The sequence below is a fragment of the Zootoca vivipara genome, chromosome 10 (assembly GCF_963506605.1).
Source record: "Zootoca vivipara chromosome 10, rZooViv1.1, whole genome shotgun sequence".
Classification (NCBI taxonomy): domain Eukaryota; kingdom Metazoa; phylum Chordata; class Lepidosauria; order Squamata; family Lacertidae; genus Zootoca; species Zootoca vivipara.
This window is the reverse complement of record NC_083285.1, coordinates 18,483,840-18,505,329: the sequence shown is the minus strand read 5'-3', so window position 1 is coordinate 18,505,329 and position 21,490 is coordinate 18,483,840. Positions and strand designations below refer to the sequence as shown.

General features: G+C 41.6%; 1 protein-coding gene across 4 annotated transcripts in view; it reads left to right on the top strand.

Moving 5' to 3' along the window:
- CFTR (CF transmembrane conductance regulator) overlaps positions 1 to 21,490 on the top strand; it is a 98,911-nt gene that overhangs the window by 58,776 nt on the left and 18,645 nt on the right. For all 4 annotated transcript variants that reach the window (XM_060279579.1, XM_060279580.1, XM_035127373.2 and 1 more), the window contains 8 exons: positions 246 to 283; positions 1,412 to 1,680; positions 3,163 to 3,242; positions 6,129 to 6,279; positions 7,621 to 7,848; positions 9,207 to 9,307; positions 12,454 to 12,696; positions 14,016 to 14,171. In XM_060279579.1, coding sequence (XP_060135562.1) covers positions 246 to 283; positions 1,412 to 1,680; positions 3,163 to 3,242; positions 6,129 to 6,279; positions 7,621 to 7,848; positions 9,207 to 9,307; positions 12,454 to 12,696; positions 14,016 to 14,171 — 1,266 coding nt within the window. The remainder of the gene's footprint in view (positions 1 to 245; positions 284 to 1,411; positions 1,681 to 3,162; positions 3,243 to 6,128; positions 6,280 to 7,620; positions 7,849 to 9,206; positions 9,308 to 12,453; positions 12,697 to 14,015; positions 14,172 to 21,490) is intronic.

Below are 21,490 nucleotides of genomic sequence, written 5' to 3'. Positions count from 1 at the left end.
AGGAAGTTGCTTTAAACATGAGCTACCATTTTATTTAGATTCCTTTCATACCCAGTGTTTCCCAAAATTCCCTAAACAGATGGTTGTTCACTATAAGAACAGGTTTCTGGGCTAGATGGGCTGTTGGTTTAATCCAGCAGGGCTCTTGTTATGTTTTTAACATGTATGCCATCTTGGACTTCTTGGAAAAAGAGCAAGATAATAACAGGAAATGATGATGATAGACTATGGTTTCTTATTTGCAGGTGGCTGCTTCTCTTGCTGGAGTATTGATTATCAATATGTGAGTGTTTATTGTATTATATTATTTTAAGTTATTAGTTGTTTACTATAGAGGGGGAGTTGGCTAGGCAATCAGGGAAGGTAGCCCAACTAGGAGAAGGAAAACTCTCATCCTAAACTTTTGCTGCCTTGCAGCTCTACTCATTTGTGAGAAAGGCTCTGGGAATAAACCCAGAGGGGGGGGGAGAACCATTTTGCCTGCCTTTCGGGACATCCTTGGAAGAAGGAGTAAACCCTACACTCTGGAGTAGAGACCCAGTGGGATAGTGTCTTGCACGCCTCCTTCTAGCAACTCCTGCAGCCAAGCTGATGCCAAACATATCTCTCGGTTTTCCTTTGGACCTCAATTGCAAAGCCAAAAGGGTCTTGTTGTCTGGGCAGCCCAGGACCTCCATATATATTGCCAAGGCTTTCACACCAGAGAGGTTACTTCAGTGCTGCTAACACCGCAAAAACAATATGGGAGGCAGAAGTTACAAGTTACTGGCCTCTGCAGCCACAGCAAGCGCTATGATTCTCCAGCAGCTTAATTTCACCCACAGAGGTTCTCCATTGTCTCCTGAGACAGATGGATGCCAACAGCTATTTACTATAATTCTAACACTGATCAACATTTTTTTGATGTACTTGCATTTTTAGCAAATGCTTATCAATAACCTAGTTTTCTGAAGCAGCAGTGCACAAGGCAATCATTTTCAAAGCACCCTTCACTTCTATGAAATTCATTATCATTTCCAATCTCCCCCCCCCCCTGTGAATATTTGTTGACCCATGGGAAATATCAATTAGGAGTCACAGCAAATGATTGGCAGAGCCAAAGGTGGGTGGGGCTTGCAACATTGCATACCTTTTATTGATACCCAATCCCTTCTCTGCTTTTCACACAGAGACAAGTGAGAATGAATATACTTTGCCATAGCAAAAACTTAAAAATACTTTCCTTTGAAATCAACATTCTCCTCACCACTATTGCAAATTACAGTTTTGCCGAATACTGTATTCATTTTCCATTTTCAGTAGATCAGAAGTTACGATTTCTGCCCCCAACTTGAATTTTTTTTTAATTAGGACAAAGAATTAACTCAGACCTGTATTGATCATAATCTATGCTTTGTTTTGTTTTCAATAGGTTGTCTGTTTCCGATAGCCCAAATGCAACACAGGCAAGAAATGCTTCCTCTCACGACGTGGAGAGCCAGGCAATCATCATTACAGAGACTAGTGGCTATTACATCTTCTACATTTATGTGGGAGTGGCTGATACCTTACTTGCCTTGGGCCTCTTTCGAGGCCTACCCCTGGTGCATACTCTCATCTCAGTTTCTAAAACCCTTCACCGCAAGATGCTGCATGCCATCCTTCAGGCACCCATGTCTTCCTTCAACACATTGAAAGCAGGTATAGACCAGCTCACTCCCTTTGTGGCAAAGGTCACCTTGCCCATCAGCTTCCTCTCAGTTACTCTAGAACAGGGGTCAGCAAACATTTTCAGCAGGGGGCCGGTCCACTGTTCCCTCAGACCTTGTGGGGGACCAGACTATATTGGGGGAATGAAGGAATTCCTATGCCCCACAAATAACCCAGAGATGCATTTTAAATAAAAGCACACATTCTACTCATGTAAAAACACGCGGATTCCCGGAACATCCACGAGCTGGATTCAGAAGGTGATTGGGCTGGATCCGACCCCCGGGCCTTAGTTTGCCTACCCATGCTCTAGAGCAGTGGTCCTCAACCTTGGGCCTCCAGATGTTTTTGGCCTACAACTCCCATGATTCCTAGCTAGCAGGACCAGTGGTCAGGGATGATGGGAACTGTAGTCTCAAAACATCTGGAGGCCCAAGGTTGAGGACCACTGCCCTAGAATACAGTACTTACGTTGAAAGCTATTTAGGTCAGCGCACATCTGAGAGGAAGCCTCGTTGAATGCAGTGTAACTTCTGACAGTTGTCCTAAACACACTGAATTTGAATTTAACCGTTGCTCAAGTCAAAAGAGACGACCTCTGAATAAACATGTTTAGGATAGGCAGGGTACGACTCCAGAAAAAACTAATTTAGGGGAGCAAAGGAGGGTCATTGTCCACTATTAGGGTAGCAGCTTTTAAATTAGGGCAGCCAGGTAAAAAAATATAAGACTTTTAATACATGTACCGGGCAGAAGGACATCTGAGCCCCCTCCAGCACGGCAGACCTGGGATTTGGATTGTGCCTTATCAAACCAGTCACTTTTCTCTCCATTTACTCCTTTTATACTGGGGTGGGGGAACTATGGCCCATTCCCAAGTGCACATAATAAGTACCATATTTTTCCGTGTATAAGACTTAAGTTTTTAAACTAAAAAATTAGGTTTAAAATTGAGGCGCGTCTTATACACAGGTAGTGCTGAGGGATGTTTTCTTAATTTGGAGTCCCCCAAAGTAGGGGGTCTCTTATACATGGAAAAATATGGTAGTTATGTGTGCCCCATTACTCCAGCCACCTTATTTGACTTTGTTTTTGCTGTGATCATGTTCCCCTATACAAACAGTGCATTTTCTTAATGTTATGCAGAGTGGACAGTAATGCATTGGGCTACATGATATAATGTGACATAGGCAGTCCTTTGTGAAATTTTACTTATACTGTAGATCATTCAGACCAGTCTCCTTGTGCCAAAGTTCTGCTGTCTATTTGAAAACAACTGTCTTTTTTGGTAGGTTTCAGTTCAGTGCTAAATTGTCTCCAAAACTTCACACAATTAGAAATTATTACTACTAAGAAATTATTACTACTAAGAAAGGTTATATGTACAGTTAGTTGATTAATAAACTTTGCTCATACAGTATAAGGAATAATAATAATCTCCTCCTATATCATTTCATTTTCTTCAACCTGTAGGTGGAATACTTAACAGATTCTCAAAGGATATAGCAATATTGGATGACCTACTACCACTTACAATATTTGACTTCATCCAGGTTTGTAAAAATAAATATATATTTTGCAGAGTGGCTGACCGTGCTTTGTTTTCTGCTTTTCTGGCCATCACTTATGAAGGTCAGAAAATAAAAAAGAGCCTAATAAATATTAAGAATCAACAAGAATAAATGAGTGCTCATAATGTTTGTGTACATAAAGCTTATTTTCAGTTTTTTGCCACCCAATCTGTGCCTTTATGGCTCTTCTTTTCTCCCATTTATGTTTCTACGCTCTTTCCTTCTTCTGCATGAGGCTGTAAGCTCAGCTGTTTACTCCATCCTCCTCCTGGCTTCCTTGTTCGCATCTCAAGAGACAATGGAGTGTGTCGCTGGGGGTGAAGTCAAACTGCTGTTTAGCAAAACCAATGTGACCTTCCTGGGGTGCAAGCCTGGGCAGTGTGTATGGAAGTCTTGGACTGCCCAGACGACAATACTCCCTTATTGGCCTCACTGATGGGGTCCAAAACAGAACAGTACATTTACCTCCAGTTTGGCTGCAAGAGTTGCCAGAAGAAGGTGTACAAGGCCTTCTGAGGATGCCAAGGTTGCAGGTTCGATCCCCGTATGGGACAGCTGCATATTCCTGCATTTCAGGGGGTTGGACTAGATGATCCTCAGGGTCCCTTCCAAATCTATAACCCTACAGTTCTGTGATATGAGTGTGTGCGTGCGCACACACAGAGAGAGACTTGGTTTGAAAAATCCAATTAAATTGAGTGGTGGCAGATTCAGGATAGACCAAATAAAATCCTTACTCACATAATACATAATCAGTGTGCAGGGTTTATCTGACACGAGATGTGGCAATGACAGCCTTAAAAGGGGAATTCTGTGATAGTCTATATGCAATCTATGCCACTGAACAGCAGTTGGGGCAACAGCGAGGGAGAACTTTACTGCACTGGTAGTGGGCTTCCTAGAAGCATCTATTTGTACTCAGGATGGTAGAATAGATGGTTTGATTCAGTAGGGTTCTTCCCATGTTCATCAAGATGTATATTTTAGCTGAATCAGACATTACTTTCTTAAATTCTTAATTAAAACTGTGATGACCATTCAACCCTGCATTATTATTTCCATACTCTTTCTCCTCCTCCTTCACTGCCTAGCCTAACACAGTTTGTAAAATAATAACCAGCCAGGAACACTTCACATGACAATAATGGATATTGAGCTATCCAATATAGGGATAGGACATACATTTTTTAAAACAGATTTTTGTTCTACAATGGCTTTATTTTCATAAACTGAGTGGGCCACCAGCCACCTAGAAAAAATTGGTATTAAACAAAAAATGTATCTAATGAGCATTCATCTTGGATGAAATAAATTCATATATTAATTTGGCATTTGCAAAAGTGATGCTAAGCCCTATGATTTTGACAGATGAGTCCATTTCCTTCCAAAGCATGAAATGCAAGATGTATTTCCATGGCTTGTCAAGCTTTTGGCCTCCAAATTGCAGCATTTCAGGAGATACAAACACATGGTTGAGGCCACTCCATTTCATAATGGGAGAGCTTTCAGTCACCCAAAGTTGGTGACCATGTTAAGATTTCCCAGTAAACCAACTTGGTGATAAACAGTAGCGGATCGTGTGTTGGGTCTACATCTGACCTCTGGCTGGCTAAGTCACTGCAGTTTACCAGGACAGAGGAGTCTGGTGGTAGTGGTGAGGTTGGCATGGCGCAAACACGATGGCAGAGCCATTCTGGCATTCCTGCCATCATGTTTGCACTACACCACACTGTCATGACGTTCCGTCATGTCTCTCTGTCCTGGGTGCTGCAGTGGCTGAACTGGATCGAGGTCAAGTGAGCAGTGCAGGCTGTTGGTGATAAAACTTGAAACTTTCAAGTAATCATTGAATTACTCACTGTGATGGATCCACAGTAAGTATCAATCCCTTACTTGGGGGCTTTTAAGTACAGGTTGGATAGCCATCTGTCATGGATGCTTTAGCTGGGATTCCTGTCAATTCAGGGGGTTGGACAATGACCCTTGGGGTCCCTTCCTATTCTACAGTCCTATGATTCCATGTTAGCTTTAGCTTTATTATAATATTTTCTGCCTTTTTTGACCAAGTTGTAATAAGATATCAAGTCCTTGTTGATGAGCCTTGAGGCGGTTTTTTCTCTTCAATTATTACTATTATTATTAATAATGATTAATTTCCTATACTGCCCTTCATCCGAGGATCACAGCGCCAGCTAAACCTCTCTAATGAGAGTATTCTACAAGTGGGGAGCTACCTCAGAAAAGGCATGTTCTCGTGTTGCCGCTCTCTGGACCTCTCACGGAAGAGGCACACAAAGAAGGCCCTCAGATAATTGTCTGTGATTACCCTGAGTAATGTTCTGATGTTCTGTGTTCCTGCTAACAACAAATATCCATGGAGTGACGCAGAATAAATAGTTCCATCAGAAAGCAAAATCCATGATCCAGAAAGGACAAAGAATCTAGAGCCTTGTTCATGATAATATTCTGCAAAAAAATACGCATTTTGCATCATCATAGAACAATTTTCATATTTATATCCATGAATTGACAGTGTTCCATGAAAATTGTACGAAAGAATCTGCCTCTTATTTTGATAATTGTACAGGTGTGCATTTGAAAAACACTGTGATGTCTTCCAGACTACTGTTAAATGAGTACTTGATTTAGCAAATCATGAAACCACTTACTAATTTCAAAGACCTTTAGCTCCAAATACTATCAGTTTCTTTTTGTTCTCAGATGCAAACCCTTGTTGGGAAGACACTGCTGGGATGTTTGAAATATATATGCTAATACCTCCTCTGGGGAAATTAAATCACCAATTTGGAATTTGTAAAATAGGGGGGACGTTTACTGTGTCAATAGCATTTTTCTTTCATCCTGCAGTTAATGCTCATTGTGATTGGTGCTATAGCAGTAGTATCAGTCATACAACCCTACATCTTCCTGGCATCTGTGCCTGTGATAGGAGCCTTTGTTATGTTAAGAGCATACTTCCTGCACACTTCTCAGCAGCTGAAACAACTGGAATCTGAAGGTATGGCTGGCAAAAATTGGTAGATTCCTAAAAGATACAAAAATAAACTGAACAGAGATTTACCATTTCACTTTTCCTCCAGCTCCCTCTAATTTCCCAATGCAAGATTCCAAAGTCTGAGAACAGAATGCACCCCTGTAAAGACATTCAGCGAAAGCTCGGGAGCAGACAATAAAGTGTGCTTTGCTTTGCAGAGGGGGAAATGTTATGAGCAGAACTGCAGCAGAACAAAGTGTTACGAGATTTGGCATATGGAATGGATATGTATCGAGAGACAACTTATTATTAGGGAGGCAAGCTGGTTAGGAACATTCAACAGCACTCACCATTTTAGTAAATCCAAAATTCCTTAAATTTGTCCATTTAGTAGCTTTTGGATTTATTCATAATTTGTGCATTGTCATTGGTAGGGTTTTGCTGCTCCTTACTATTGTGACCTAAGTCCAGTGCCTTTGAGATGTCTTACACATCTCAAAAAGCAGTGTGTAGTATGGAGATGGGAAGGTGTTGCTCTGCAGATGTTTCTGAGCTACCATTTTCATAATCTTTTAAGTCTAACAACTTCTAGAGAGCCATAGGTACTCCAATCCTGCCCTAGTAGAAGAGCTGTGCCTAGAGAGGCAGATTCTGAAGGGCATTTGTTTTTCTTGAAGCCTGGGGGCATATCTGTGTATAAGGGGTTATCCTGAGAAGGAGGCCTGCAGGAAAAAGAAGAGCCTGGCATTGTGTTGAGCAGTTGACAAATAAGACATCTGTTGTTTCATAAAGGGGATCACTTTATTTTATGGAAAACAAACTCTACATAACACTATCTTACTATTTTTCTTGCATAGAAGCAAACTTTGAAGGATGCTTCTAAATGGCCTTGGAGATTCAAATGGATCAGTTGAGCTCCTTGAATTTGGTTTCAGGAAACTCACTTTTACTCACGGCAGCCAAAATCACGTGGTCAGCATTTAAGCCAGTTGATCCAAGTGAACCTTTAAAGGGCACAGGGCTAGGTGAAAGATGGCAGATGGTATCAATATACTAGGAACCCTTGAAGAATAAGCAAATTAGATGCACAGATTTTTCTTTTGTTTGATGTGCAACCACACAACTTGTAGCAGCTGCAGATATATACAGACTGATATCAAAGAATGGAGAGTAGATATTCGCAATCTGTGAAATGCTGTTCTGAATGTTCTTTGACATGATGTAGTGCTATAAAAGAAGGCAAGAATATGCCTAATGGAAAATGTATTTGTTATCTTTGCGTTGTTGTTTTTTTTTTTAAAAAGATCCAGTTCATTTGTGGAAAGTACTAAAACTCTTATTATTTTCAATTTGCATTGTTTATAGCAAGAAGTCCAATTTTCACACATCTTGTTACAACCTTAAAGGGGCTTTGGACACTCCGAGCTTTTGGACGGCAACCTTATTTTGAGACATTATTTCATAAAGCCCTGAACTTGCACACAGCGAACTGGTTCCTTTATCTGTCTACATTACGTTGGTTCCAGATGAGGATAGAAATTATTTTTGTTGTCTTCTTCACCATTGTGACCTTTGTTTCTATTTTAACTACAGGTACGTAGCTTTGCTTTCTATTCTAAAATGAGGTTAAAATAAACGAAGTTTTGCTGCATATTCAAACGTAGGTTGCATCCCAGTACCTCTTCCAATCTCCATAATACTGTCTGCACGTCCTAAAGGCCTTTTAACATCTGGTGTGCCGCGGTCAAGAGACAGAAGTGGGCTTGACCAATGGATGTGATTTTCACCTTTGTACAGCAGGCCACATTCCAGCAGTGCGAAATTATTTTTCTCCACTTCTCCACCTCCACCCATGCAAGCAAGAGGCGTTATCGCAGTTCAGGGTCACATTTGCAAAAGAATTAGAAAGTGGTGTGGAGCAGAGCCAGTGAGTTGTGTGCCTTGGGAAGAGACAAAGCTTGGAAAGAACCCTGAAGTCCAGACAGAACATTAGGCTCCTGGGTCTGGGTTTCCACAGCCTTGGTCCAGTGCATTGACCACAGACGGCTTAAGTAGGTCGGCATCTGTGCTAGGGATGCTCAAGGAAACCGGGGTGGTCTTCATTTCAAAGTGAACTCGCCAAATTTGTCACCCACCAGTTAATGGACAGGTTGGACGAGGTTTACTTCAGGATTCAAACTCCATCTGGATTATGGAATTCAAGGGCTGCCTTTTTGTGCATTTGCTTATACAGTGGTACCTTGGTAATCAAACATCTTGGCTCCCGCAATGCTCCCGCAACAAGTGAGTGTTCCAGTTTGCAAAAAAAAAAAAGGAGCCACAGCTTCCAATTGAGTGCAGGAAGCTCCTGCAGCCAATCGGAAGCCGCGCCTTGTGTTTTCTAACCGTTTTGGGAGTCAAACGGACTCTCAGAATGGATTAAGTTTGACAAGCAAGGTACCGCTTTAAATTCCAACAGTTTGGGGCTGCTGGAAAGCCAGATGCCCTGCAGACGGGGCTGCAAAAACCTCTGGGAGGTCTGGATGTGATCCTGCGTAATCCTTCCCTCGGCTTTATTTAAGAGGGGGGGCGAGGGAAGCTTTCCATATAAATTCCAAAGGAGGGACAGCATGCCATCATGTCATATCCTCCCAGGAGCTTTGCAGCTAATTTGTAATGCATACACCTTTCTAGAAGTCATTTTTTAAAAAAGTGCATTCTTAAAAAAAATATGTCCTGAGATCTATGGGTATAGGGCACTATTATATATAGACTGGTTCATCCCTGTCCCTTAGCAGTGCCTCATACTGTACTATAGTGCATTTCGGCTCAGCTTGTTCATCCTTACAGTATTTATCTCTGTGCATTTCTCACCTTTTGTATTTGGGCATGGATCTACTATTGCATCACTTATGTAACCCCCCCCCCCCCCACTACATATAGGGTTTTAAAATGTGTCTTTGTACTTGCAGGTAACGGGGAAGGAACAGTTGGCATTATTCTTACACTAGCCATGAATATTATGGGAACCTTGCAGTGGGCAGTGAACTCAAGTATAGATGTAGACAGTCTGGTAAGAACCATGAGAATTAATTGAAAAATGAGATTTCATTTTCATTTTCACATGCTCATAAAATGTATTACTTTGGCTGTAGAGTGCACAGTTATAAATATGCTTGCACTTGTAAATATTTGCTAATAATTCACCCATAATTCAGTTATCATTGGGTATAGTTCTTCTAGAGGCCCAATCTTGGGCTCTGTCAAGCTCTTTCAATGGCTCTCCATTATTTTCTCTCCCTTTTTGTTATGGCTAACATTTACTTAACCATTCTTTTTTTTTATCAGTTTAGTACACACTTTCCATTGTTCATCCCTCATAATTTTGGCTTCAGCCAACACTCCTGCTGTTTATTTATTTTATGTTTCCACTTATCTCCTTCAGAAATCTTTATAACATTTCAGCTGTGTGTTTTGCAGATCTGTATTGCATAATGATCTATTTCATAGCTTTGCCCCAATAATTCTGATGACAACATTTTTTCCACCATTACTTTCCTCCCCACCCACCACCCCTCTCCAAGCACCTGTTACATTAGCATTTTCTTCCTTTCCATGTTTTTCCAATTTGCCCCCCTAGCATTGCAATTGCTACCGTACTTGCTTCTGGCACTCCTAGATTGCATGCCAGCAGGGAGACATCTCATATTGCAGACTCAAATAGTGTTCAGAAAGAGGACTATCACATTGGCTGAAGGGTACTGAATATTAATATGGAACACTAAATATTAATGTCAGGAAAACTCTACTAGAAGTGCATAATATGCTACAGCCTTTGCCGTCAAATTACCCCACTGTTGCTGTCTATCTCATTTAATGGTGTTGGCCATTCACAGATCTACATAGCTTCTGGGGAGGAAAAAAAAGGAATTAATTATTTCCCCCATGAACATTTTCATTTGGATTTTAGCTTTCAAATTCTGCGAGCTCATGAGGAAGTATCTAAATGCCCTGTAAAATCTTATGCATGTCTTTTTTCCATAGGACATCCTCTGGGCCTCTGTAGTTAATTGCTCAAATGATATTTTCAGGTGTGATGATTAGTCCTTACAAAGAATTTGTTAAATGTGCTGCATAATTTCAAGCAAGAGTAAAGAAAGAATTGCATATAATGTGGGCTATATTGGATTCCTCATCAATTACAAAATGTTAGACTGATGAACTGGAAATACAGCATTGTAGTGAAAAACTGTTGGTGCAAAATTTGTTGCAAAGGATTTGGAGCCACAGAGATACACATATGTTGTGTACATTGTCTTTGTACTTTTAATGTTATAATGATTCCCTCAATTAAAAAAAAAACCACCACTCATTCAAACTTGCTGCCCATTCCTCTCGCTTGGTCTCAGCTGACCTCTGCTAAATCAATGGCCTTTCTCCATCAGTTTTTAAGGGCAGTTTTGGTGGGACCCAGGTGGCGCTGTGGTTAAACCACTGAGCCTAGGGCTTGCTGATCAGAAGGTCGGCGGTTCGAATCCCTGTGACGGGGTGAGCTCCCGTTGCTTGGTCCCAGCTCCTGCCAACCTAGCAGTTCGAAAGCACATCAAAATGCAAGTAGATAAATAGGAACCGCTACAGCGGGAAGGTAAACGGCGTTTCCATGTGCTGCTCTGGTTTGCCAGAAGTGGCTTTGTCATGCTGGCCACATGACCTGGAAGCTATACGCCGGCTCCCTCGGCCAATAATGCGAGATGAGCGCGCAACCCCCGAGTCGGTCACGACTGGACCTAATGGTCAGGGGTCCCTTTACCTTTACCTTTTTGGTGTGCATACTTTTGCTTTAGGACATTGCTTCCACCCTCTGCATCACCACACAAGGAGTTGCATATGCAGAGCAGGATTCCACTAAACACCACTTCAGAGTATACCAAAAGAAATACAACACAGATGATAAACTCCTGTCCCCCAAAGTACATATTGTTGTTGTCGTTTAGTCGTGTCCGACTCTTCATGACTCCATGGACCAGGACACGCCAGGCACTCCTGTCATCCACTGCCTCCCACAGTTTGGTCAAACTCATGTTCGTAGCTTCGAGGACACTATCCAGCCATCTCGTCCTCTGTCGTCCCCTTCTCCTTGTGCCCTCCATCTTTCCCAGCATCAGGGTCTCTTTGAGGGAGTCTTCTCTTCTCATGAGTTGGCCAAAGTATTGGAGCCTCAGCTTCAGGATCTGTCCTTCCAGTGAGCACTTAGGGCTGATTTCCTTCAGAATGGATAGGTTTGATCTTCTTGCAGTCCATGGGACTCTCAAGAGCCTCCTCCAGCATCATAATTCAAAAGCATCAATTCATCAGCGATCAGCCTTCTTCATGGTCCAGCTCTCACTTCCTTACATCACTGAGAAAACCATAGCTTTAACTATACGGACCTTTGTCGGCAAGCTAGTGTGTCTGCTTTTTAAGATGCTGTCTAGGTTTGTCTTCGCTTTTCTCCCAAGGTACATATCCAAACTGGATTATCATTTCCCTTATAATTCTGTAAGTGAGATAACTGTGACAGAAGCAAGCCATTCGCAGCTCAATTATTTGAATGAGGTTTTCCTTTTCTCTTTTTGCTTGCAACAACTCAATAGTAGTATGAGCAATATATGGATAACTGAGTGGCCTTTCTTTGAACTTTCTGACCAAAGTAAATGAATCAAAAGTGCCAATCAGGACTTAGGAACAGTGTTTTCCAAAGTCTGACGGCATGACAGCCACACAAGCAGAAAAACAACTAGTTAACCACAAAGACTTGCAGTACTTTCCCACCATTAACTCACAAAGATTCTTTATCATGAAGTTTGCTTTCCCATGGTGAACAAGTCCCATTGTTGTCCTAAGAGCTGAAAGGTCAGGATAAACTAATAACTGTCTTTCAGAAACTCTTTTTAAGAATAGCCCTGCTAAAGAATTAACTGTGGCAGAAGCAGGCTACCTCTGCTCATCTTAACATAGTCACATACAATTAATACCGTAGAGAATATATATATATACACACATTAAAGTGTCAGAGAACCAAGTACTTTGTCCTCACAATTTATACACTACAAACTAAAGATTAATTTGTTGACATCAAACTCAGTAGGGTGAAGTTTGTCTGCTTCTGTGCCAAGCTATGCGTGGAAAAAAAAAGATGTTTCAAAAAATGACTTCAGTGGTTCTTGGTCTGGTTTTCAGATGCGGTCAGTGAGCCGAGTATTTAAGTTTATTGATATGCCAACAGAAGAATCCAAAACTGCACCATCTTTGAAAAATGAAGAGCTTTCTCGCACCCTCATAATTGAGAATAGGCATGCAAAGGAAAAGACTGTCTGGCCATCTGGCGGGCAAATGACAGTGAAGAATCTCACGGCCAAGTACATAGATGGAGGTCTGGCCATACTCGAAAATATTTCCTTTTCAATAAGTCCAGGACAAAGGGTAAGAATATTTTCAATTAAACTCATTTTAGTTAATCCGCTGTCAAGCAAGTGCCACCGCTATTCCTAAAAGAAAAGTAATACTTGAGTACTAACCTGAAGCATTTCACAATAAATATTCAAGTTATTTTAATATGCAGTAAATTATGTAGGAACATTTCACAACAATTATTCACATTATTTTAATATGCAGTGAGTTGTGGAGGAACAAAGGGAAAGCCCATTTGCTCGGTATTTTAATATGCAGTGAGTTGTGGAGGAACAAAGGGAAAGCCCATTTGCTTGGTATTTGGAAAAGGAACCCACAACTTCTAGAAATGCTGGGCATAGATAGAGCACAGCGTTAATGAGAATTTGCTGTAAAAGCATGGAGGATGGATAAAATATCCAGAAAATAAATTTTATTTCCTATTTCTGCACATTTACCTGCTTTCGCTGTCTCTTTGTTTTGCTGCTTGTCTGGCGGGAAGCCTTGTTAATGAAAATAGGTTTGTACATAGAAAAGAAAAGAAAAATATAGGGTAGTGTGCTAGTAACACAATATCAAATTGAAATTGAAAACATTGTGGGTGAGGTACAACATCACACCTGCAGATGCAATGGGGTTCTCTTGCCTGCCCTCCCCCCTGCTGTCCCTCAACCCTCTGTAGAAGATTTGGGGGGCATACAGGGGGCTGAAGGAGGAAGAGGAGACAGGGGAAGGCCTGTTTGTGTAAGCAGAAGGTTGAGTGAGACACCCCAACTGGATATTCTCCTATGACACCATGAATGATTTTACTGGAAATCAATAACTTATATAGAAACATCGTTTAGATAGATAAAGCTCCCGGCTGGCACATTGGTGCCAGAATAACATACAATATTTTCAGAAATGAGTTTCCAGTTTTGGTTGGAAGCGGGGGGTTTTCCCCAGTAGGAACTCACCGAAACTCAGTTCCGACCTCTCTCAGTTGGGCGCCATTATAAGAGAACAAGGGAGGTGCTCATGGTAAATCCTGGCACTTCTTCCTCTAGAAAAATAGCACTGGTCGGAACTATGAACTATGAATGAACTGTGACTCATTGGACGTTTGCCCAGTTCTGGATGCCAAGGAGAAAGTAGCAAAACTGGGGCAAAAATATGTTCTTGTTTGAAGGACAGATTCTACCATATCATCAGACGCTGTGCACATTGCTGCTGCTATATTAATATTTATGGTTTCAAGCTCATCTCAACACAAAACATTCTTCTCTGAACTGCTCTTCTGTTAATTTCTAGCACGCAAATGATTAATTTATGAGAGCGGTTTCTTCATTAATTTATGTTTATAAATATTGCAGGTGGGTCTTTTAGGAAGAACTGGCTCAGGGAAAAGTACGCTGCTCTTTGCTTTTTTAAGACTCTTGACTACAGAAGGAGATATTCAAATTGATGGTGTCTCCTGGAACACCGTCTCTGTGCAGCAGTGGAGAAAAGCATTTGGAGTAATACCTCAGGTAAATTTATACTAGCCTGAAAAATAAGTTTTTACATAAATCAATCTGCCCAACATTGTACTTTGTTGATGCACAAAACTTCAAATCACAATCACAACACCTTTATTGGCATATATAAAACTATAGAATCATACAAACCATCTACTACATATAGAATGATTCTAAAACACACAATGAATAGGGGGAAAGGGTGGAGGATAGGGAATCCTCAGCAGTCACTTATGGGTAGGCCAAATGTACTGGATTTGATTTCAAAACATCCTGGTCAGGTATTGCACCATAACTCTAGTGAGTACAGGGGAGTCGTCCCTCAACAGGAACTGGACTACGTGTTGTTTATTGGGAGGGGCCTTGAGCCACAAAGAGGGCATCGAAGGGCCAACGCGGAAGATGTTAGAAAGAGGGCATTCCAGAATCATGTGGTCCATAGAATCTGGCACATTCTGGCCACAGGGGCAGAGTCTGTTCTGGTAAGGGATGCCCTTAAGCCTTCCGGATAGCACAGAAGATGGAAAGGCGTTCAAGCGGGCCAACATAAAAGCTCTACGATGTGATGGTGTGGCCAAATCATAAAAATAGTTAGGCATCATTCCATGATGGGCTTGCAGCCCCAGATAGGCAGGGGAACATACAGAGGGCTGAAAAGGATAAGAGTTTTTGGAATTCATTCTCTAGCAGCCTCTGCTTAATAAGTGCAAAAATGTGTGATTCCTTGAATAGCAAGAAGGAATCCACAGTAAAGCCTATTTGCCTAAGTTTAAAAATAATATCAGAAAACCAAATAAAATTATGTTTGTCTTTTAATAAGAAGGATAGTAAGCTTTCTGACTCTGTGTTAAAATGAATTTTCAGCCAGTATTTAAAAGTGATAATCCAACCCCTTGGCTCAACTCTGCACATATAGCCAAATACGGAATACATTTTGGCACTCCTAGGATTTGCCATAAAAAGGATGCCTTCCCTGTTTTCAGGGCCTTCTCTGTAGTGGCACCCTAGTGATGGAATTCCGTCCCCCTGGATGCAAGGATAACCCTCACAATATTGGGCTTCTGTCATGAAGTAAAAATGTATCTGTTTACCCAAGACATTGGTGGAATAATGTTAGAAGATTAGCAATTTCATAGCTGAGTTTTGTAAGAACTCTTGAGTGGATGCTATCTGCACCCAGCAATGTGTTAGTTTTTAGCTGATCAGACAGGCCTACAACTTAATTTCCTATCACCGCTATTTACCTCAGTTCCTCATCCGCCTTTCTTAAGAAAGTTAATCAGGTTCAAAGATCAACCCTACATCTTCTGCAATGAAGTTGTAATAAAGGATTCATTCAGCAATGTCTTTTCCTTATTTAGCACATCTCCTTTGTCATTCCAAGGTCTATCTGCCCCCACAGCCTGTTTTCTGCTTCAAATAATGTTTAATTATTGTTCTTAATGCTTTTAGCAATTTCTTTTGCATCCTTTATTGTCTGCTTGCATTCCTTTTGCCCAAGTTTGTGTTTCTTTGTGCTCTCCTTATACTGTATGGGCAAGTATTCCATTTTCTGAAGGAAGTCTTCTTGCTTCTCTTACCTTCTTAATAGCTGCTACAGTATCTTCTTGGCCTGGGTGGTACCTTTCCTGGTCTGCATTCCAGTTAAGCTGCTATTACGTACTGTGGTTTTGAATACCTCCACCCCCATCATTCTGGGGAGATTTCACCATCTTGACTTTCCTATTCAACTTCCTTTTAACCAATGCCTTAATTTTTTTTTTTTTTACTCCTCTTTGGAAGCCAAGTGTGACTGTGCTGGACTTTCTGGGCAATTGTCCACTTACTACTTAAATATCTCTTGAATTTACTAGTGCTGAGGTCATTGTTTCTAAATGATTCAAGAACACCACAGGTCTCAGGAGCCACTTAAGTCCAGAGTCTGGTCATTTCCATGACAAACTTTTTTGTGTGGAACACTGCATTTGAACCGATAAAAATACTGAAGTGTTTCCTCTGTGCTCAAGCTAACATGCCTGTTTATTTCTTACTAATCGTTTGAAACACTGCATTTGAACTCACTCTTCGATAAAAATACTGAAGTGTTTGCTCTGTGCTCCTCAAGCTAACATACCTGTTCATTTCTTACCAATGGCTTAACATAGTCACATTCAACACTTGCCAAGAAATTTAAAGTAAATCTTTAAAACTTTTAAAAGTAAGCAACAGAACAAAGAAAGCCTTTTGTGTCCCAGCTTCCAATCAGATTTTAATATTTGTTTGCTCTTTCCCCATTCCCCGGAAGAGATGCAAATTTATTTTTAAAACTCTGGAGGTTACGTTCAAATGTAACATCCTGTTCCCCAGTTCACTATTTCATTTTCAAAAATAATCAGTTTTTCCTTGCTTACTCTCAGTGGTTTCTTTCCTTCAAGGAGCTTTCTTACACTGGATCATGAAAGTGGTTGAATTCATTAGGTGACCTGCATCTAACTCCTGCTGTGAATTGCAGCGGTCAACCATTCAGGAAGGTTTTCAAGAAACTTCACTAGGCTCTCCCAGGAAATTACTTGCACATAACAGAAGTTTCTTTTCAGTAGCAGGCATTAGCTCTCCAACACTTCAAAGCATTAGAGTTCAGTCAGTGTGTCAAAAAAGATTTGGGAACTGACAATATTGTGTGCCTCAGAATTATTCTGACTTTCCTGGAACTGCAGTCTACTCATATCACTTAACTTCATACCTGTCTATACTTTCAATACGTAAAAAATGGAGTACAGATGCAATTTAGTGGCCCTCTTGTGTTACTGCCTGCCATGTCGCTGTAAAAGACACAAAATCCTTGTCAGGAAGTAAAAAGGAGTCTCATGGCAACACTAAGCATTGTTCTTAGTGGTCCATTTTCCTCTTATTAGAACATACTGTAATGTGAAATGGGGAAAGGGAAACTTTGAGAAGAACAAGTGGTAAGACAATGCTTGTTCCATTTGGATACAATGCTAAGCAACAAAGAATGCAGTTTAGGGTATGTGTGGCTTGCTAGCATTAGCAAGAAGTTGAACTTGCAGTACCTTCTACTCTGCATTACTAAACCCCCTTGCTCCAACCTGTTTTTTTTTAAAATGGGTTACCCAAGTTAAATTTTTATATTCCAGTTTTGCTAGCTGAGCAATCAGCTCATGTCCTTTTCCTCTTCATCATCATCATCATCATCATCATCATCATTTTAAAATTATACCGCCCTTCACCTGTAGATCCCAGGGCAGTTTACAGCAAAAAAATACAAAATGAGAACATCAAAACAATCACATTTAAAAGGGTATAGGACGTTAATCAGCCAAAGGCCGGCTTGAAGAGGACCGCTTCTGCCTGGCACCTAAAGGAGTATAATGAAGTTGTCAGCTGAACCTTCCTGGGGAAGGCCTTCCACAAATGAGGAGTCACTGCAGAAAAGGCCCGATCTCATGTTGTCACTCTCAGGAGCTCCTGTGGGCACGAAGAAAGGCCTCGGATTATGACCGTAGTGTCTGGATTGGTTCATATGGAGTGAGGCAGTCCTTGAGGTCCTGGGGTCCTGGGCCGTTTAAGGCTTTATAGGACAAAACCAGCATTTTGATTTGGGCCCAGAAACAAATTGGCAGCCAGTGCAGTCGAGCCAAGATTGGTGTTATATGCTCAAACCTCCTTGCCCCGGTGAGCAACCTGCCCATCCTGCCTATGACACTTGGGGTATCTGCTGCCTCTTCTATGCTAACATGGGAACTTAATGAGATCTACTTCTGTGTAAACATACGTAGGTTCAGGTCACATTCATGTATTAGTTTACAGAGGTCATAAGTAAGGTTGAAATATAGTAAGGTTGAAGTATAGTTTTATTTTTTAATTTATTAAACAGGGTGGTTCACAAAGTAAAAATGCTACATAAAAAAACACAAAATACATAATTAAAACAGGAACAAAACCCGCCCGCAAACCAAGAACCCATTCCCTATAGACAGTTGCTGCTTTGAATTACAGTTGCATAGCATTCATATATCTGTGACAAGAGCAGTTGCAATGTAGGAAATCCAGCATGAAACAAGACAGCAGCAACCAAAAGTCAGCATTACAATGAGCTGAACCATCTGCTGACCTATACCCATGAGCAGAACTCCTAGGGAGATCAATAACAACTCTAAATGTTGGGCAAGGGACCAGTATTTAGATTGCTTCCTGTAAGGCATTCAATCCTGCAATATACTTCTTGGCTTATGCTTTCATCGATGTCCATAGGAGTCAGTGTGTCCAAGGGATGTTTGGTCTATGTTGAGATCAGATCTCAAAAGACCCTCCGGGGACCTGTAATTTCCAGTTATGTAGTGTTCCTGTTCACTGTTCTCCATATTTGACAGCTAAACAGTGTCCACTGATGGCTCTGTGAGACCAGTGTATGCAGGGGCGAAGGAAGGCGTCGTGACACCTGGGGTGGGCATGACTACATAGAGCGCATGTGTGGCATTGTAACGTACAACTCATGCAGCGTACGTAGCGATGCCGCACATGTGCTGTATAGAGGTTTGCCGCTGGTGCTGCTCCAGCGCCATACGGATGGTGCCGGGATCCCTCCGTCGTCACTACAGCCATGAACGGAGGATCCTGGCACTGTCCGTATGGCTCTAGAGCGGCACCACCAGCAAACTGCTATACAGTGCATGTGCAGCGTTGCTATGTACAGCGCATGTGTGTGACACCACACATGTGCTGTACTTAGCGGTTTGCCACTGGCGCCGGGATCCTCTGCTTGCGGCTGCAGCCGCGTTCAACAGAGGATCCTCCACATGCGGCTGCGGTGGTGCGATGGCTGCTCATGCCCCCGCGAGCTCCCATGGGGTGACTTCTTGTCGCCCCCACAGACATGGAACCCGTGGTGTACCATCCCGCTACCCCCGTTGCGGCACCACTGAATGTATGTTGCATTCAGGAGGCTGCTACAACACTGAAAAGGGATGAGAGAAGTTAAAGATCATCTAGAGATCTTTAAAAGCTCTGACCACAGGAAAAGCACATACAGTGGTACCTCGGTTTATGAACACAATTGGTTCCGTAAGTCTGTTCATAAACTGAAGTGTTCATAAACTGAAGCGAATTTTCCCATTGAAAGTAATGGAAAGTGGATTAATCTGTTCCAGATGGTCCGCGGAGTACTTAAACTGAAGCGTTCATAAACTGTAGCGACCTTTCCCATTGAAAGTAATGGAAAGTGGATTAATCTGTTCCAGACGGGTCCACGGAGTACTCAACCTGAAGCGTACTTAACCCGAAGCATGGGTGTAAGTGGTTCCGGAAGTCTGTTCATAAACTGAAGCGTTCATAAACTGAAGCGAACTTTCCCATTGAAAGTAATGGAAAGTGAATTAATCTGTTCCAGATGGATCTGCAGGGTTCATAAACCGAAAATTCGTAAACAGGTGTTCATAAACCGAGGTTCCGCTGTACAGATTTGTTCCACTCAAATGCTAGTATATTAAAATCAAATACCCTGTTCCCACAATGAATGTATACAATGGATGCTATGATAGGGGAAAGTTGCTCATAATGTCTGAATAGGATGGAAGTGACCGCGGATATATTAACCCAACAGGAGTTGTATCCTGTTCCATATTTTCAGTTTCCTTATGCAATATATACAAAAAAATAGGGAGATTTTGGGATTTCACAAGCTTTTGTTTGCATGTAAAGTTTTCAGTTTCCTCATTTCTTCCCCTTCCTTGTATCTCATTAATGGGTTTTGATCTGAAGGGTGTGATGTCAGTTAAATGTTTGGCCGGATTAAGAAACTAAAGGAAATTAATTCTGAAAATTACTTTACAAAAATAAGCAGCATTCCTAGGAAAGTCAGCTGAATTGGCCACGTGAAAACCTAGTGTGGGCAGCATTTTATTTAGAAGTATTACCTATGCCATGAGGGTATCTTCCTCTTCTGAAAACTGGTTTGTTCACTTCTGTTTTCTTTGCCACCACAGGAGTTCAAAATATTTAAATACCTTATTTTAATATGCAGCAAACCAAGTGTAAACAGAGGTATGCCAGACATAGCTTCCTCTCTTGCCTTTGTGCCACCACACCCAGTAATCTTAAAGAAGCTAATCCCAAGTCAGATAACACCGCCATCTTTAAGAAACCACTGCCACACATAAGAAAACAAAAGCCGAAGTGTACATTCCCTGACACAGGGAAGTTATTTTTCTCATCCCAGGGAAAAATATACCTGCTGAAAGACAGAGAAAGAACCTGATACAGTTATTGCTAAATAAGCAACACACGGTACATTCTGTAGTTTTCAGATTTCTAAGCATGTTCTCCAGAATAGTTCTGGTGGAGTAAACTGGGACTTACTCCCAAGTAACTCCTGAATTGACAGCAGTTCTGCAGCATTAGTCTAAGGCTGCAATCCCATGCAGCCTTACTGGAGAATAAGATCTTCTGAACTCTGTAAACATGCTTAGGGTTGGATGATAAGTTTGTTACTGCAAACAAGCCCATATGTACTCGATATGTTTGATAAGGACCATGAGACATGCAAAAAATGACATGTTTGGGTGTGGCAAGCACAGTTGTGAATCTGCCCTTAATCAGATCCACAACTTCATTTTTTAAATCTTTTATATTTATACATGTTTATTTATACAGTGGTATTTATACAGGTGGCGCTGTGGGTTAAACCACTGAGCATAGGGCTTGCCGATCAGAAGGTTGGCGGTTCGAATCCCTGTGACGGGGTGAGCTCCCGTTGCTTGGTCCCAGCTCCTGCCAACCTAGCAGTTCGAAAGCACGTCAAAGTGCAAGTAGATAAATAGGAACCGCTACAGACAGCGTTTCCATGTGCTGCTCTGGTTTGCCAGAAGCGGCTTTGTCATGCTGGCCACATGACCTGGAAGCTATACGCCGGCTCCCTCGGCCAATAATGCGAGATGAGCGCCGCAACCCCAGAGTCGGACATGACTGGACCTAATGGTCAGGGGTCCCTTTACCTTTACCTTACCTCTGGTTATGAACTTAATTCATTCCAGAGGTTCGTTCTTAACCTGAAACCGTTCTTATCCTGAGGCTTATCCTGGTGCGCAATTTACGTTTGCATCCTGGGGCAAAGTTCGCAACCAGGAGCAGCTATTTCCAGGTTAGCGGAGCTTGAAACCTGAAGCGTTCATAACCAGAAGCGTTCGTAACCAGAGGTACCACTGTATGCTGCTTCTTGGGCCTAGAAAGGGCCCACAAAGCAACTTACAATAAAAACAATTCAAATACAATACAAATAGTTTAAATACAATAAAACAGTGATATTGAATAAAATCAAGAAAAGAGTATAACAGCCG